This window comes from Orycteropus afer, unplaced genomic scaffold, assembly GCF_000298275.1.
Source record: "Orycteropus afer afer isolate SDZICR_OR568_19922 unplaced genomic scaffold, OryAfe1.0 scaffold00193, whole genome shotgun sequence".
Classification (NCBI taxonomy): domain Eukaryota; kingdom Metazoa; phylum Chordata; class Mammalia; order Tubulidentata; family Orycteropodidae; genus Orycteropus; species Orycteropus afer.
The window spans coordinates 5,341,589-5,359,009 of NW_006921780.1; the positions used below are offsets into that span (position 1 = coordinate 5,341,589).

Sequence of the window (17,421 nt, forward strand, 5' to 3'; positions counted from 1 at the left end):
AACAACAACAACAACAACAACAACATAACCAGGTAGGAAATCTGGTGGTGCAGTGCCTAAGGCATTTGACTGTTAACCAGAAGGTTAGTGGTTCAAACCAATCAGCCGCTTCATGGAAGGGAGACTGGGCATCTGCTTCTGTAAAGATTTACCACCTCAGAAACCAATGGGGGTCATTATGAGTCAGAATTGACTTGATGGCAGGGAGTTTTCTTTTTTTATAACCAGTTTAGGTCTTATTTGCTTTTTCCTTGCCCTAGTTTCTTCTCCACACCATTGAATTTTCTCTCTGAAATGCAAAACTGACCACATTATTCCTTTGTCTAAAACTCTTGATTAGCTATCATCACCTACAGGATAATACAGAACAACACTCAGCTATATCTGATCACTCTGTGCCTGGAATGTCTTTGTTTTATCTGTTTGGGGAATTTCTAGTTATTCTTCAAAATCCTGTTGGTGCATATCCTCTGTGATGCTGTCTCTGATCGCCTGGAACTGTATTAATGATTCTCTACTTTTGTTACCTTGCACATACTTCTGCTGTGCATTGATCACACTATACAATTGGATAATTATTTTCATATAATTTATAGAATTATCTCCTTCCTCAAGGGCAAGGCTTGGGTGTCTTTCTTGTTTCTATGTATCTAGCACCTAGCACAGTAGAACCTCAATAAATGTTTTGTTAAGTTAAACATGGCATTTTAATAAAAACAATTAGTAGCATTCATTTGCAAATAAAAATCAATGTACTAATTAAGCTCTGTCTTCAATATCTAGGCAACTTGGTATACTGGGAAGAGCAAGCTGACAACCAGTGAGGTGGTCTGGTTCTGATGCACTGGGCTCCCCCCACCTCACTCCTGAAGTCAGGGACAGGATCTGCACTTGGCAACCCTTTATCAGCAGTTCTCACTAATGAGCATACATCGGAAGCTTCTGGGAGGAGCTTCACTAGCCCACCATTTTCATTTTACCGATGATGGAACAGAGATTCAAGACAGTGAAATGGCTGCTTCATGTTCAGTTGTCTCTTAATGACTGAACTGAAAGCCAAACTCAGACCTTGGCAGGGCTTTTCCCATGACACCATTTTTTCTTGTCTCTCCATTCTCTACAACAGCCTACCTCATTCTCAGTAAATTTTATGTGATGCTAGCTTGGTCTTCAAAATGACTTAGATGGGTGAGAGCACCTTGACTAATCTCTGTAAAGATGTCCCTTTACTATGCACTTAAATTCTTGCTAAAGTACACAGAGTAGCATGAAAAGAGTTCTTCTCCCTTTTTTGGGGACTAAAAACCAAAACCAAACTTACTGCCGTTGAGTAAGATCCAACTCATAGCGACCCCTACTTGGGTATCTGAGGTGGTACCACTCCAGCAGTAGATTGATCAACCTTCCTTCTGAGGAGTGGCTGGTGGGTTTAAACTGCCAGCCTTCTGGTTAGTAGTCAAGTGCCTTAGATATTACACCACCAGAGCTCCTATGTTGTTGTTGTTATGTGCCATTGAGTCGGCCCCAACTCATACCGACCCCTCCTTGGGTTTCCGAGGCAGTATCAGTACAGAAGTAGGATTGCCCAACCTTCCTTCTGAGGAGTGGCTGGTGGGTTTGAACTGCCAGCCTTCTGGTTAGCAGTCAAGTGTCTTAGGCACTATGGTACCAGAGCTCCTATGTTGTTGTTGTTTGCTGTCGAGTCGGCCCCGACTCATAGCGACCCCTCCTTGAGCCCTTATAGGACAGTTATAATCAGAGAGGATTGTATTTGGACAAAAACTACTACTTCCCTAGCTGCAAGGGAAAAACTATATTTTTATTATGGTGTAAAAGGCATATTAAATGCATTATCTCTTCCACTAATACCTGTGAGGATCCCAGGACCATTCAGCCCATTTGTCCTGTGTATGACCTTACTTTACCTTTTCATATCTTTGTTTCTCATCTGTAAAAGTGGGGGTACTAACACTATCGATGTTACAGAATTGCTGTGAGTAACTCATTTAACTGTCACAATGGTAAACATTAAAACCTGCCACTTGTTATTATTTGTAGATGAAGAATCTAAGTCTTGGCAAGGTTAAGTGACTTATCCTTGTAAGCAGAAGGGGCAGCATTAGATCTAAGACCCGTGGGGTCGCATTCTATAAACTTTCTACTATGCAACACTGCTTTCCTGGCTCTGCCAACATGCTCTGAATAATGGGACAGGGACAGAGGTCTGAACTGGAGGACCACCTCTGAATGTGATTTGTATGGAAGTGGCCAGACACATCTAGCAGGTGCACAGATGGTGCACTACTGTAATGAAATGTCTTGGAGAGGCAACATACAATTGGTTAGTTTCACCAAAGAACTCTCTGGTGCAGATTGGAGGCCAGGTGGGACTTTGCCAGAAATCCATTTGGGAATATTCTGGGGTGTCACTGACTGGAAAGGGTACTGTACTAAAGGGCATAACCTGGCTGTATTCCCCATTGTCCCTTTCCTAGTGATCTGGAAAAGTATAGACATCAAGCCTACTGTGGGCAAGAGTCTCCTTGCAAGGACTGCTACATCCTTCAATGGATGCAGAGAGAAGAATATTAGGACATGGCAATGCTTTGCAGCACCAGTCCTCTGGTTCTTCTGTCCCTGAACCTGCCTAGGGAGGGACACGAGATCTGATGGTGGAAATGGTCAGTGGTCTATCTTGTTTCCAAACTCAAATGATTAGATGGGCTTACTTAATCTGACATCTCTTTCTTTTGGTAGGAGAATGGTGATGCTTTTCTTTCTAGAGAAAGAGCATTCAGAAGATCTAGGTTTAGGTGCTGACTCTACTATTTACAAGCTGAAGAAATTTGAAGGTTAAATGCAATGAGCTTTAATGTCCTCATCTGTAAACTGAGGGTGATGATAACACCTATCTAACAAAGTTATTGTGAGGATCAAAAGTGATGATGCAGTTAAACGTGCTTTGCCAATAATAAAGAGTAATACGATTCATCACTGATATTCCTTAAACTTCATAGTCCAATTCTTAGTCCCACCTTTCTCTGACTTTTCTGGCCCTCTGACCCACTATGGATTCACAGTTCATTACACAAAATGTGGGTCTCCATTATTTTCTGTTTTTCATAGTTGATCAAATGTGTCATATCTTACCTTCACAATGTATTACCCAAGAGCAGAGATCATGTATCATATCTATGCCCAATTTCTTATAGAGTATGGGATCAATTAATACTAACTGATGGGGCAGAACTGTCCCAACAATAGTGGATCATGGACTTGGGAGTCAAGGTCTGCCCCCTGTACCCTATCACCCAGCCTCTCTTGTAGATTGGAGTCAAAACAGGAAGGGGAGAGGATGAATAATAACTTGGAGACCTGGGCTCTGGGTTTGGCTCAATCACATCCTATTGGTTTCCTCAACTATGAACTGAGCATAATAATGCCACCCTTGCCACTATGAAGGAGCCCTTGGATGGCACAAATTGTTAAGCACTTGGCAGCTAATAAAAGAGTTCACAATTTGAGTCCATCTAGATAAGCATCAAAAGAAAGGCCTGGTGATCAACTTGCAAAAAATTAGCCATGGAAAACCCCATGAAACACAGTTCTACTCATACACATGGGGTCACCATGAGTTGGAATTGACTCACTGCAATTTTTGGGGTTTTTTTGGTTATTATGAGGAGAATGTGCTCATTGATCACACATGGGAGTTTTTGTAAACTATGAAGAAAACACAAAGTGTTGTTACCAAAATGAAGGGCATGGCTTTGGAAACAAAGTGATTGGTCCAGGTGGGAACAGAGCCCACATTCACTCATGTGGTATGCTAGCCACACTCAAGGAACTCACCTGGATTTGGCCAGCATCTGGGCCACGGGCTGAAGGTCTGGGAGCGGTTGCTGATGGGGTTGCTCACGGTGCAGGTGTACACATTGTTGACATGCTGGGGGCCAAGGGTAAGGTACAGGAGGTGGGAGCTGTTGGCCAGGCTCAGTGGGTGGACGTCGGTCTCCTTGTTCCAGCTGTAAACCACATGATCCCCCTTCTCCACCGTACAGGCCAGCGTCAAGCTGCAGTTCCCAGTCTCCTGTGTCAGGTTTAACACCTGAATTTCTGGAGTGGAGACCTCCTCTGTCATTAGGGGGAGGAAGGGAGCCATCACTGAAATGAATCCCCCAGAATTCTGAGTTGATCTTTTATTAGAAAGCAATGCAGCCTAATGACATTTTTTTTTCCCAAACTGAGGGGTTTCAATGTGATTTATTTCTAGTGGGATCTATTACTTTGCACCATCCCTCTGTCTCCCTTACACTCTTTCCAAGACCACCTCAGGATAAAATAGAGAAGAAAGAGAATTTGTTTTTTGGCCTCTTCCTGCCAGTACTGTATACAACCAGAATCTTTATAATCAGAGGTCTTCCTGATGTTCCTTGATTTAGGCTGCTTTCTTGCATTCTATCAGTGGAGTTTGCCATCAAGTAATTCCCCATGGATTTTAATTGTCATTGACTAAAAGTATTAGCAACAACAACAACAACAACAACTACAAAGGTATTAGCCTCCTAATGATGAAAATGACTAACTGACAATAAATGACTAAAATAATGACTTTTTAGTGGTAGGATTTCATCTGTAATGTGTGTGTGTGCGTGTGTGACAAAAATTGTATTCTATCTGGGGTAGGAATAGCTACACAATCATAGCCACAGATTCCATCAACCTACCCCATTCTAATGCTGTGAAGTAGGCAAGGAAAGAGGGAAAGTCTTATTTATTTAGCAACTTCTATAGGACAGGCACAAGGAACTCTGGTGTCATAGTGGATAAGGCATTTGGCTGCTAACCAGAAGGTCAGTGGTTCAAACCCATCAGCTGCCCCACAGAAGAAGAATGGGGCAATCTACTTCTGTAAAGATTTACAGCCTCAGAAACCCAATGGGGATCACTATGAATCAGAAGTGACTCAAAGGCAGTGAGTATAGGACAGGCACACCACCGGAATTTCACATTGATCACCTTCTTTAGTCTTCTCAACAACCCTTTGAGGTAATTATAATTATACCTATTTAATAGATGAGAAACTGAGTCCAAGAGAAGGGGAATGTCTTAGATTATGTCACACAGCTTCAAAGAAGTCAAACTGAAATCTGAACCTAGTTCTATCTGATTCCAAAACCCAGCCTCTTTGCTGGACTTGAGAAGAAAACCATAGTTGCAGAGACCATATTTTCCAAGGTAAGAATTTGATCACAAGATGTGACAAAAACAGTGAACATACAGAAATGAAAGGATAGAATGTATGATATATGAACTGTTGTTCTGAAAAGTATAGGTTGTGTGGTCTCCAATGGCCTTGGAAGCCTTGCCCTAAGGTCACCATTGGAGTTATGAGGCCTCCTTAGCGCCTGGTGGAGGAATGGGGAAATTCTGCATACACTGAAAGAAAGAGAATGCTGAGGGTAGAGGTCAGGAGGGGAGTGTACTGCTGTCTCTCCTCCAGATACCTGAAGATTGCAAAGAAGTACTGGGTGATAGGGGCTCCTTGTCCCTTCCACAGAGAGAAGAAAGTCACTTTGAGGAGGCAGAAAGACCCAGGCAGCTCTCAATATTTCTGGGAATTCAGGTGAGCTTCTGGGCCTAAGATACACAAACTCTGGGTGCATTCAAGAAGGGGTGGCAGATGCCAGAAAAAAAGCAGTGGCTTTGGAGTCAGGTGGATTGGAGTTCTAGTTTAAGTTTAGTAAGTAAGTAACTTTAGAACCAGATCTTTTTTTTTTTAATGAGAAAAAGTCACTTCTACCAGATAGATGCAGTCCTGTGCCAGAGAGGTGAGCAGAGCATGGGCTGAATTCTAGCTCTTATTCACTCAGGACATTAGTGCAGTGAACAACCTGAACATATATGCATAAGCACGTGCAAACCACTTCTTTCTAGATTCCAGCATCCTCAACCATGAAAGAAAGGTTGGGTTTGTATTCAAACTTTTAAAAAATCATAAAGAGAAGCCGCCACCCCCTTTTTCCCCAAACAAAAATCTTATCTGTAAACAAAGGCTTCTGCAGGATCCAGGCCCCCCTAGCCCACAGGCAGCTGGACTCCTTTCCTTTGGGAAATGGGGGCGAGGGTAGCTAGTGCTAATAGCTACCACCAATGTGTAATTCAAAATAAAAAAATCGTGACCCTCTACAACTTCTTCCATGAAGCCAGTTTATACATCCCCACACTAGATGATCTCTTGAGTTTCTTCCAATTCTAAATACCCTTAGTTTCTGAGAGAGGGCTAAATTTTTGGATAAAGGACCACAATGGCACTCTAGTATAAACTAGGGAAGCCACAATTATTACCATAAAGCCTCAGCTGCAGGCAAAACTGCTGGACTGAAGTGTTTTGCTCCAGAGTCATAGAGTACCAGCCTTCATCCTCCTTCCTGCTGTCCAGAATCTCCAGGCTCAAGTTTTCCAGGTGAAATTTATAGCGGTATTCTAGATTGGGTGGAGAGCCCCTTTCAGATGGATCAAGAGACATTATTTTTTTCTTGAAGACACTGCTAAGTGATGTTTCCATTGTGACAACGATGCGAATGCTCTTGCTCATGCTCTTATTTATCCCTTCGTATGTCAGGGACAGCATCACATTGCTTCCCAATCTCTGGATAATCTTGGGGCAGTCCATTGAGTGTCCACCTATGGGAGGAAGGAGAAGACAGTCTTTCACCACAGAGGCCTTTGAGAAGCACATTATGTGTAGAACAGGAAAGGCAAACTGGAAGGCTCTCTCTCTTTCTCTTGGGTTATCCTTGGGGTTGCCAGGTCTTAGTGGTCTATAAGGATTGCCATGAGGGACCCCACTCCAATGTTTTTAAAATCTCAATGGAAATATTAAATTACTTAGAATAGACCTAACTAGAACTAACATAGTTAATGCAGCTAATCATATCACTGGGTTTCTCTGATCTAGGAGGGCATTTTACCAAATTGTATCTATAGTTAAGGTATCTAAAGCACCAAACCTAAACCAAAGCCCCTGCCATCGAGTTGATTCTGACTCATAGTGACCCTCAAAGTATTTCCAAGCCTGTAAATCTTTACGGAAGCAGATTGCCTCATCTTTGTCCCACAGAGAAGCTGGTAGGTTTGAACCACAGACTCTTTTGGTTAGCAGCCCAATGCATTAACCACCAGAGCTCCTTAGCTAAAGCACACAGAGGTTAAATAATTTCCTTAAAGTCACATAACTAGTACAAGCCAGAGCCAGGATTGGAATCCAGGTCTGTTAATTCCTCTACCAGGGTTCCTGCCACCATTGGGTATATAGGATGAAAAATGAAGAGAACCTGAAAGTAATTCTGAGTTCGTGAGCTCAGGGGACCAGGAAGCCTGGAGCATCATCTCTGGTGATAAGGAAAAAAAAGAAAAGTCTGAAGGATGTGGAGTTAATGTAGTGGTGAGTACAGTGCTCAAACTGCAGAGTCCTAACTCTCATATTAAAAAACAATTAAAAAAAAGATAGTTAATAATACTGAGGGTGAGAAATTATTTTAGATCTCATCTCCAAAAAGCTGAACCAGCAAAAAACCAAAACAAAATGAAACAAACAAAAAAAAAAAAACCCTAAACCACTGTAAGGGATCCTACTGCTGATTATTTAACACCTCATCTCCTCAAACCACAATCTGCTTTTCTCCCTCCTCTCTCAGTAGACATTCTTGCTTCTCATTTTACTGAAAAGATAGAAGAAGCTATAGAGAACTTCTTTGTATTACCACCTCCAAATCATGCTCTCATTTAAGGCTAGAGTCTGTTCCTTCATGGAACACTCACCTACTTCAAGGCTTTGCTCCTCCAATTGTCCCTGCTTCTTGCATTATCAGTTGTCTACTGGGCTATTTCCATCAAGATACAATTATACTCATTGTAAAAATCCTTTCCCTGATCCCAGGTCAGGAGCTCTGGTGGCATAGTGCCTAAGGCATTGGACTGCTAACCAGAAGGCTGGCGGTTCAAAATCACCAACTCCTTCTCAGAAGGAAAGTTAGACAATCGACTTCCCTAGAGATACTGCCCAAGGAGGGGTCGCTATGGGTTGCAAACAACTCAATGGCAGTGAATTTGTTGTTTTTTTTTTTTTTTTCAGTCCCAGGTCCAACTCCAGCTACTTCCCCATTTCTCTGCTTTCCTTTATAGCAAAGCCCTTTAATGTGAGTTTTTACTTCCTGTTCTCATTTTCTGACCCATCATCCCTTGTACCCACTCCAAAGAGATGTTTCCATACTACTCACTGGGACTACCCCTGTCAAGGTCATTGTCTACTCCATGATGCCAAGTTAATTCTCAGTCTTCATCTTATTTGCTTTCTTTGTAGCATTTGGAAGAATTAATCACTCCCTTCTTGAAAAACATTCTTCGTTTGGTCCCTAGGACACCACACTCCCCTGGTTTTTCTCCTATTCCATTGGCAGGTTCATTCTCAGTCTCTCTGGCTATAATCTTATCTTCCAGACCTCTAAACATTAGTGTGCTCCAGAGGTTAGTACTCAAACCTCTTCTCTTCCCCATCCTCATTCATCCAGTGTCTCATCTAGTTGCATGGCTTGAAATATTTCTGGTATGCTTGTAGAGTTATGTCTCTGTAGTTACATCTTCACTGCACTCCCAATTGCCTATACAGATCAGCATTGCTGGATACACACATATGCTATATTATAATTGCCCCTTCACCATCTTCGTGGTTGCTAATGGACACAACAGCTACTAATGAATAGAAAGTATGTGTTTTAGAGGGAGATGATTGCCCTCTGAAGAAACCCAGAACACTATCTTAGTGAGGTAAAGGAGAAAAGGCTGTTCTCTGGGACCAGTAAATCTAGAATAGTCTGAACAGGGGCAATAAATAACGTCCATTGCCTACAGTGGGCTTTCCACTTTTATTACCACACTTGACTTTTTCTTACCCTCTTTTATTGCCTCTTCATCATACCTATTCTCTGTACATGCTATCTGGCTGTCCAGTTAGTATTAAATCCCAAGAGAGGAATTTAGACCTTCTCCCAAGATGTGAAGTGGGGTGTGCTTGGATGTAAACTAACCCTGTGGATGGGAGCCTAACTTTGGGAAGCCCAGCTGATGACGATGTGTATAGTTCTGTTCATCTCTGTCCTGTTTATTCTATGAGTAATAAATGCCTGTTGATCACACCATTAGAAGTGTCTGGTCTGTGCTCTGCTCCAAATAGTCTTTCACTAAGAACTTGTGAATATAGTGGCATTGCAGGACTTGGGGATCTAAAGGGAAACTCAACCATAGCAAACATACTCTTGATTCTGTAGCCCCATCTGCAAATAACATCACAATTCACCCAATTTCTCAGGTCAAAAATGTTGGAACCATCTTTGACTGTTTTATTTCTCTCATAATCTACACTCAGTCTATCAGACAATTCTATTGGCTCCACCTTCAAAATATTAATGTCATCCAAGCACTTCTCACCTGCTTCATTTTTGCCACTATCACCGTGTTGTTGCTGTTTATTGTTATGTGCCGTTGAGTCGGACCCGACTCATAGTGACCCCTCCTTGAGTTTCTGAGGCAGTATCACTACGGAAGTAGATTGCCCGACCTTCCTTCCAAGGAGTGACTGGTGGGTTTGAACCACCAGCCTTCTGGTTAGCAGTCAAGTGCCTTAGGCACTACACTACCAGAGTTCCCACTATTACCATAGTCTTGGTTATATCCACTGTCTTCCAACTTATTTGCCTGTATTGTACAGTAGTCAGAGTAAACTTTTGAAACCATATCACAATTGGTCTTTCCCCTACTTTTAAACTTCCAGGGCTTTCTACACCCACAGAATGAAATGTGAAGTCCTTGACATGGCTTCAAAGACTCTCATCACCTGGTACCTATTCCTCATTCACTGCACGATTGTCACGTTGGCTCCTTGCTGTTCTCAAACTTACCAAGAACATTCCTATCTCAGGGCTTTTATGTTTGCTATTCCCCCTCTCTGGCAATCTTCTCCCTTACATATCTGAATAGCTCATTCCTTCACTTTATTCTGCTCAAAAATGTATCTCCTTTGTAAAGCCTTTCTGGCTACCCTATCTAAAAATAATGCTATGCCCCTTGTATAACACTTATCACTTCCTGACATTTTATGTTTATTTTTATCTCCCCTGGTAAGAATGCAAGTGCCTTAAGAAAGAGAACGTCATTTTGTTCACTGTTTTATTCCCAAGACCTATAACAGTGTTTGTTGAATTTGCAAATAATAAAAGCCATATCACCTGACGAAAATCTCTCTTATTTAACTTTGCCCCACATGTATATTGTTGTTGTTTGCCATCGAGTCAGCCCCGACTCATAGCGACCCCTCCTTGGGTTTCTGAGGCAGTATCACTACGGAAGTAGGAATGCCCAACCTTCCTTCCGAGGAGTGGCTGGTGGGTTTGAACCGTCAGCCTTCTGGTTAGCAGTCAAGTGCCTTAGCCACTATGCTACCAGAGCTCCCTCACATGTATATACTGAACCCTCCTGTACTTCTGAAAGGTTATCAAATAAATAAATAGTACTGCTATAGAAACCTAGAGTGGTATCAACTAGAACAATCTATGTTGTCTCTAAATCATGGGTTCTTCTTTTATGAAATACAGCTTATTTTTAAGTCCACATGTATATACTGAACTTAAAAATAAGCTGTATTTCATAAAAGAAGAACCCATGATTTAGAGACAACATAGATTGTTCTAGTTGATAAAAAGTCAGAAGAGTAAAATAAAACCTTCTGGTTAAGAAACACAGCCATCTAGTATTGACTTCTGGTTAAGATAAGTTGTGGAAAAACTACACAAACTGGTTGTGGTAGTTAAGGTTATGTGTCGGCTTGGCTTGGCTTGGTTTTGAGTGGCTTTTTGGTACATCTAGATCCTGCATTTGGCTGAGTCTTCATTTAGTGGCTTATCATGTTGCTTGATAATCTTGAGACTATGCCATTTTACGTGTTGACTTTGGGTTTGTCAGCCAGGAGCTGCCTGAGTTAAGAAAAGCCTCCAGCTTATGTGGGCCAAGGAGCAAGAGGCAGAGCTGAAGCCCAAGGTCAAGGGGCCTTCCCTCAGCTTAGAGCTGGCACTTTGAACTCAGACTTCTAGCCTCCTAAACTGTAAGACAATAAATACCTATTTGCTCAAGCCACTCATTTGTGGGATGTTCTGTTAGAGCAGCACTAGAGGGCCAAAACACTGGTCAGAATATTCCTGATGCCCAAATGCCCTGAAATCTCAGCACTGTCCTGTTCCAGCTAACGTCAGAATAGAGATTTGGAGACCAGAAAAAAAGAAAATGCAGTCTACCTGGGCTGAAATCAGTACAAGTGGGGCTTAGATTCATAATTATTAAGGAAACTGAGAATGGCAATTATGCATTTGTTGCTTTAAAATTTGCCCCTAAAATATCAACTCTTAAAACAGAATTCTCTTCCTTATTGTTTAATTGATTAGATGGAGAATGCTGTGTTTTTATTTTTTCTTTTTCCCTTACCATGATAAATTGGGAAGCATACTGAACTTTCTTCCAGCCACTCCTATGAATGCCAGACTGCCTAAGAAAAGTGGCTCCTCTGGTGGATTGTAGGCTCAATATCCCAGGGAATAACCTCTTGTTTCTTGAATGTAATTGTCTACATTTAAAAGAATTACTTAAAATTTAGAGCTATATGTGCAAGTACCAACATCACGTGGTACATGGATCCCCCGAAATTGTGTACAAAAATTGCATAGAACACCCATAAATTTTTTCTCTCAAAGGAATGTGAGGCTCAAAAGATTAAGAACCACAATTGACTTTTTAGATCAATTTTGGTATGGAAAAAAAACATACAAATTATGCCCACTATCAGACCATAACCCTCTACCCTTCCATATCTCTCCCATACATTCCCTCACCATACTTAACCCTGCCCTATGGTTGCTTGTAGAAATTGGAATTGGGGAGAGAGGAGATATAGAATGAGAAAGGGAATGAAAAAAAAGAAGAATGAAAAATAAGAGAAAGAAAGGAGTAAGAAAGAGAGAAGAGGTCAACTGAGAAGGACAAGCTGAGTGGTTGAGTGGTTTATGCACACTCAATTGTAGGGATTGAAACCAACACTCAGTCAGGAAGAGCTGGGGAAGAGACCTTCACAACCCACAACCCACATAAAGAATTTTGGTGCAACACCTGCCCTCATGTGAGAGGCAGGTCGGGAGGGAAGACTGGAAATCATGTTCACCAAAGCATATGTGGAAAATAAGTAGAGGATTTAGAGTGTTTCATAAAACCCACCAAGTGGAGTCCCTGAGACATCCTACTGCCTGATGAGTGTTTTCCAGTGAGTCTGTGATTCAGTCAGCCCCTGTTTACCAAAAGAATCTGGGAGGAAATATTTGCTGCTGGAAATACCAACTCATTTTCCTTTGTGGGTAATTCTGTGCTGAATGTAGAATGATTCACGTGGACCCACGGATATTGGCCTGAAATTAGTAGGATTTAACTAACCCATTCACAAGGTAGGATTTTACCTAATGATAACCCTTTGGGGCCTGCCCTGATACTTTCATGTGTGGTTGAAGCACCTTGCACATTTCCTTCAGGTAGAGAAAAGGCTGGACTTGTTGGCCTATAGTTCTTATAGTAAACCTAAGCCTAAAAATAAAAGCCAATTTGTCTAAGGCTGCTTTTTAAACAGTAACCCCAGTTTTTTGTTGTTCACCTATTCCTTCATGTTTCTGGGTCCTTCTATCTTAACGTGTTTGCATTTACCATGCCTAAGCCTGAAAACTCTTAACTTTTTAAATCTATCTAACTCCTCCCATCCTTCAGGTCTTAGTCTTAATATCCCTTCCTCAGGAAGGTTTCTTCTATGATGGCTAGCTTAGGTTAGCCTTCCCTGCTATATGCTTGAAATGCACTTTGCATGTCTTCTGCATGCCATTCATCACATATTTAACTTCTGGCTCAATGCCTATCATTCTTACTCAGTTATAAGCACCCATGAGCAAGGAATGCAATTGGTTTGTTTACTGTTGTATCTCTATCATCTACCTGGAACACTGTGGAGTTCAATACATTCTTGTCCAAGTGAACAAAACACTGAATTATGAATGAATGACAGCACAGAGTCTAAGTTTTCCTCTCTCAAAAATCAGAATGTGCTTTGTTTCATTTTTCTAACACCCTGTACTGGATTTAATTGTGTTGCCCCAAAAACATGTGTTGTAAATCCTAACATTTATGCCTGTGTTTATAATTCCACTTGAGAATGGGTTGTTTTGTTATGTGAATAAGACAGGATTAATGTAGAGTGTGCCTTAAGCCAATCTCTTTTGAGATATAAAAGAAATTAAACAAGCAAAAGAAGTGAGAAGCAGAGATGGAGAAAGAGAGATGTCGAGCCACATGAAGATCTCCCAGGAACAGAAGCTCAGAAGAGACAAGAACTTTCCACCAGAGCCAACCGACAGAGAAAGACTTCCCCTAGAGCCGGCACCAGCCTCCTAAACTAAGAGAAAATAAATTTCTGTTTGTTAAAGCCACCCATTTGTGGTATTTTTGTTATAGCAGCACTAGATAACTAAGACATACCCCTATGTGGTTGTTGTTATGTGCCATCGAGTCAGACCCAACTCATAGCGACCCTTCCTTGGGTTTCTGAGGCAGTATCACTATGGAAGTAGATTGCCCAACCTTCCTTCCAAGGAGTGGCTGGTGGGTTTGAACCGCCAGCCTTCTGGTTAGCAGTCAAATGCCTTAGGCACTATGCTACCAGAGCTCCTAGCCATACTCCTAAGCGATATGTAAAAAACAAACAAACTCACTGCCATTGAGTCAATTCTGACTCATAGCAACCCTCTTTGGGTTTCCAAGGCTGTAAATCTTTATGGAAGTGGACTGCCCCATTTTTATTCCACATAAGAGATACAGTTTTGGAGAAAATTATGGGGATATGTCTCCCTGCTTTCCAGTGAGGAGGTGGAAACACCTTAGCCATGCGTCCTAGATTTCAGGCACGACATACCATTTATCATTCCATCTGAACACTTGTAACACTTTACCTCTGCATTTATGCCTTCATCTAGAATTTTTCTTCAAGTCCCACAAAAATCCAACCCAAAAGAAGTATATATTTTAGTGGATATGCAAAAAACTTGTACATTATATGCATTCAAGGAGGGATGAGAGGGAGATAAGTCTTCACTTATAATTTATGTATTATTCAGGTTTTATAGTTTTATAGTTCAAGTGACCCTCTTCCAACAAACAAGCTACGTAAGAAAGTATTTAAGTGAAAACTTGTGTGACAAAAACCATTTCTACCCACTTTACAATTTCTACATAAAATTCTTCTGGATATTTCAGTCTCTCATAAAAATTCTATACCATGTTCTATCTACTTCAATTAAACATAGTGTATTCTAATTATCACTCTGGGACATGGATACAAATTTTAGCCTCCCCTCTCCAAACATAAACTTATTCAATTTTCTTCCTTGAGACAGTAGTGTCTGGAGTCAGGCTGTATGACAGTGGAGAAATTGCTAGACCACACTGTGCTCTCTTTCCTCATTTATAAAATGGTAACAATAATAATACACACCTCATAGGATTGTGTACGAATTAAATGAATACTACACAGAAAGTGCTTAAAGCAGTGACTGTACATACTAAGGGTGCAATATATACTACTATTTCATTCAACAGATATTTATGGAAAGACTCTCATATACCAGGCACTGTGTTAGGTTCTGGGCAAAAGTTGCAGTTTATTTTATTTTCCCCAAACAGTGCCTGCCGCATGATGTGTCCTCAATAGATAGTGATTGAACAGAATTGTTCAAATTATTAACCTGATGTTTGGACTTCCAGTAAAGAGCCGGAGAGAGTGAAGGTGATGGCATCATATTACAGTATGAAAGTTTTCCAGAGATGGAAGCATTAGATCTACATCTTGGCACAGAATAAACCAGTGAACAGACAAGGTTGGGCCAAGGCTAGCACCTAGTCACTTGTACCTCACCTCTCCCCTAGTGTGTGTGAAGGAGGTGGGGACATAAAATATGTTACTGGGTGAAATGGAAAATCTGCTTTATTGGGGGAAAGAACATACAGACTTTTTAATTTTTAGAATTTTGACTGAGAGTTGGAAGGTGAACTGAGTAGAGATGGGAAGGAGAGTGGGTACAGATTTTACAAGAAATCAGGCTTCTTGGTTGGGTAAATCTGTTATGGGTAACCTGTCTCATTTGCAAAATATTTGTGTGTGGGTTTTACTGGGATTTTACAAAAGAGTGAAAATAAAAATAAAAACACTGAAAAAATTTTCTACATATTTCAGAAAGACAGAATGCATGAAAGGGAGTAGTTCCTGAATGGGTAGATGGTCCTGTAGGGCTGGGCTGTTTTCTCACTAACCATTGACCCCCAAAGCCTGCAGTGAAGCAGTTGTCAGCAGAACCTGTAGATGTCATAGACCAGACTGATCAGGAACCAAACAAGTGCAGAGATGGAAAAGCCCAGTTCACACTTCAACCCAATCATTCCTTATAGTCACCAACAAGTACTCTAAGAATGGTGGTCCAGCAAGAAAGTCTTGGCTCTCCTATAACAGCTTAAATGGCTCATTTGGCTTTCTGAGTCCTGAGCTCTGTTCCTCCTTCCCTAGGCCTCATGAAGTAAGAGCCATGGATCTGCCTGATTCTGAGGGAAAATGGGGCCCAGCAAGGGCTCAAGTATCCTGTAAGTCTGCTCATCTTGGAGCCTGGTGGGAGATAGTCCACAGCTACCCCATCCACAGCTACCCCACATCCCTGGCATATTTCGGGGCTTTTCTTGGAAAAGTTTACATGGATTTGCGGTCCTGAAAACCCCAAGCCCAAAACACCCTGGGCATCAGGATTTCCCCCCTTTCACTGATGCCACTACTCCAGGTTGCCTCCCACACTTTAACTGAAGCCTCAAGACATTTAAGCAGAAAGGAATTGTTTCTCATCTCACTCAGTCAGCCCAAAGACCACTTCTTGCTTCACTTTTTCCCCCCTCAAGTACACTTTTTCATAGCCCTGATAGTACTGAACAAAGAACACTAGCTTGTCTTGGGAGGAAGACAAAGCAAACGATAAGAGTAGAACCCATCTCCAAATACTCTGCTATTTCTCTGATCCAACTGCTGAAGCTGCCCCAACTGAGGCCTTCAGATATGCATTTTCAGCCCTGTAACCAGACCTGTGCTCCAGAAATCCTTGCTTCTCCCCTTCTTGCTTCCTTGGAACCTTCTCTTACAGGAAAGTAACCACCAGTGACCACATGCAGCCACTGTCCGTGCTTAGCTGAAGACCTGAGGTTTCCACTTCTACCCTCTCCTTGCCACTCCAACCCCTTTGTTCATGTCCGCTCATGTTCCTGGTTTGTCTATTTGTGTGTGTGAGGATCCTGCTCCAGGGCAGAGATGTAGGACTAATCTTCCAGACCTCCATTCCTCTAGCTTAGTCTCTCTAGCCTGGTTCTTTGTCAGAATGCAAACCCATGCAAAACCAGTCACTCAAACAAGACTTCAACCAGAGCTTCTCACCCTGAGAAATTGGTCTGGGATGTGACCACTGCCTTTGGCTTAGAGCTCCCAGTTTCCTTGGAAGCTAGGTTTGATGGGGGCTGAGGCTTGGTAGGAGTCCAGGAACTCATAATGTTCCTTCCTCTTTGAAAGAGAGAGGAGAACTCAGAGCCAGTTCCTACAGAAGAGATAGCTGGCCACAGCTCCCAGCTCCCACATCTTTTTTCCATCCACAGGGCTATACTCATTCCTGGCAGGTCATCATGGTATCCAAATCCCCAAACAGATCAATACTCACCTGTTCTGCAGCTCAGCTCAAAAGCCAGGGAAAGAAACAGCAGGATGTTCAAGGAGATGAGCCCCTTGGGATCCATCAGCTAGGGAGGAGAGGAAAGGGAGTTGCTGGGAGCCCAGCAGCTGCTCACAGACAGATGTCAGGGCGGAGGAGCTACATGTCAGTCAGGCAGTGCTACCTCTGCCGGCAAGTCTGTGCAGCAGCTTCCTGTCTCACTGGGACTTTTCTGCCTGTGTCTTGAGGATTGCTCATCTTCTTTCAGGCCTTAAATCACTTTGTGTTCTCAAGAACTCCGAGTCAAGTGCTTAAACTACTGGAGCCAGGAAGGGGACTGTGTTGAGTCATCTTAGCCAAACCCCAGCTTTTGGCAGAAATATGCACTCCTTCCCCTTTTCTTCACTTTCTCTGGGAAAGAGGTGTCATAGTTCTCTGGGAAGTTCTGGAGAACATATATAACGTAGCTGCCTGGGGCCACAGTCAGGAGTCCCTGGGTGGCACGCATCATTAGGCACTCAGCTGCTGAAAATTGGTCATTTGAATTCATCCA

At 42.1% G+C, this 17,421-nt stretch overlaps 1 protein-coding gene across 1 annotated transcript in view; it reads right to left on the minus strand.

Moving 5' to 3' along the window:
- The window catches only part of SLAMF1 (signaling lymphocytic activation molecule family member 1), a 58,682-nt gene extending 41,729 nt beyond the window's left edge, over window positions 1-16,953 (minus strand). The window contains exons 1-3 of the mRNA XM_007947717.1: window positions 16,878-16,953; window positions 6,349-6,687; window positions 3,853-4,134 (exon numbers count right to left, since the gene is read on the minus strand). Coding sequence (XP_007945908.1) covers window positions 3,853-4,134; window positions 6,349-6,687; window positions 16,878-16,953 — 697 coding nt within the window. The remainder of the gene's footprint in view (window positions 1-3,852; window positions 4,135-6,348; window positions 6,688-16,877) is intronic.
- Between the last annotated feature and the right edge of the window lie 468 nt (window positions 16,954-17,421).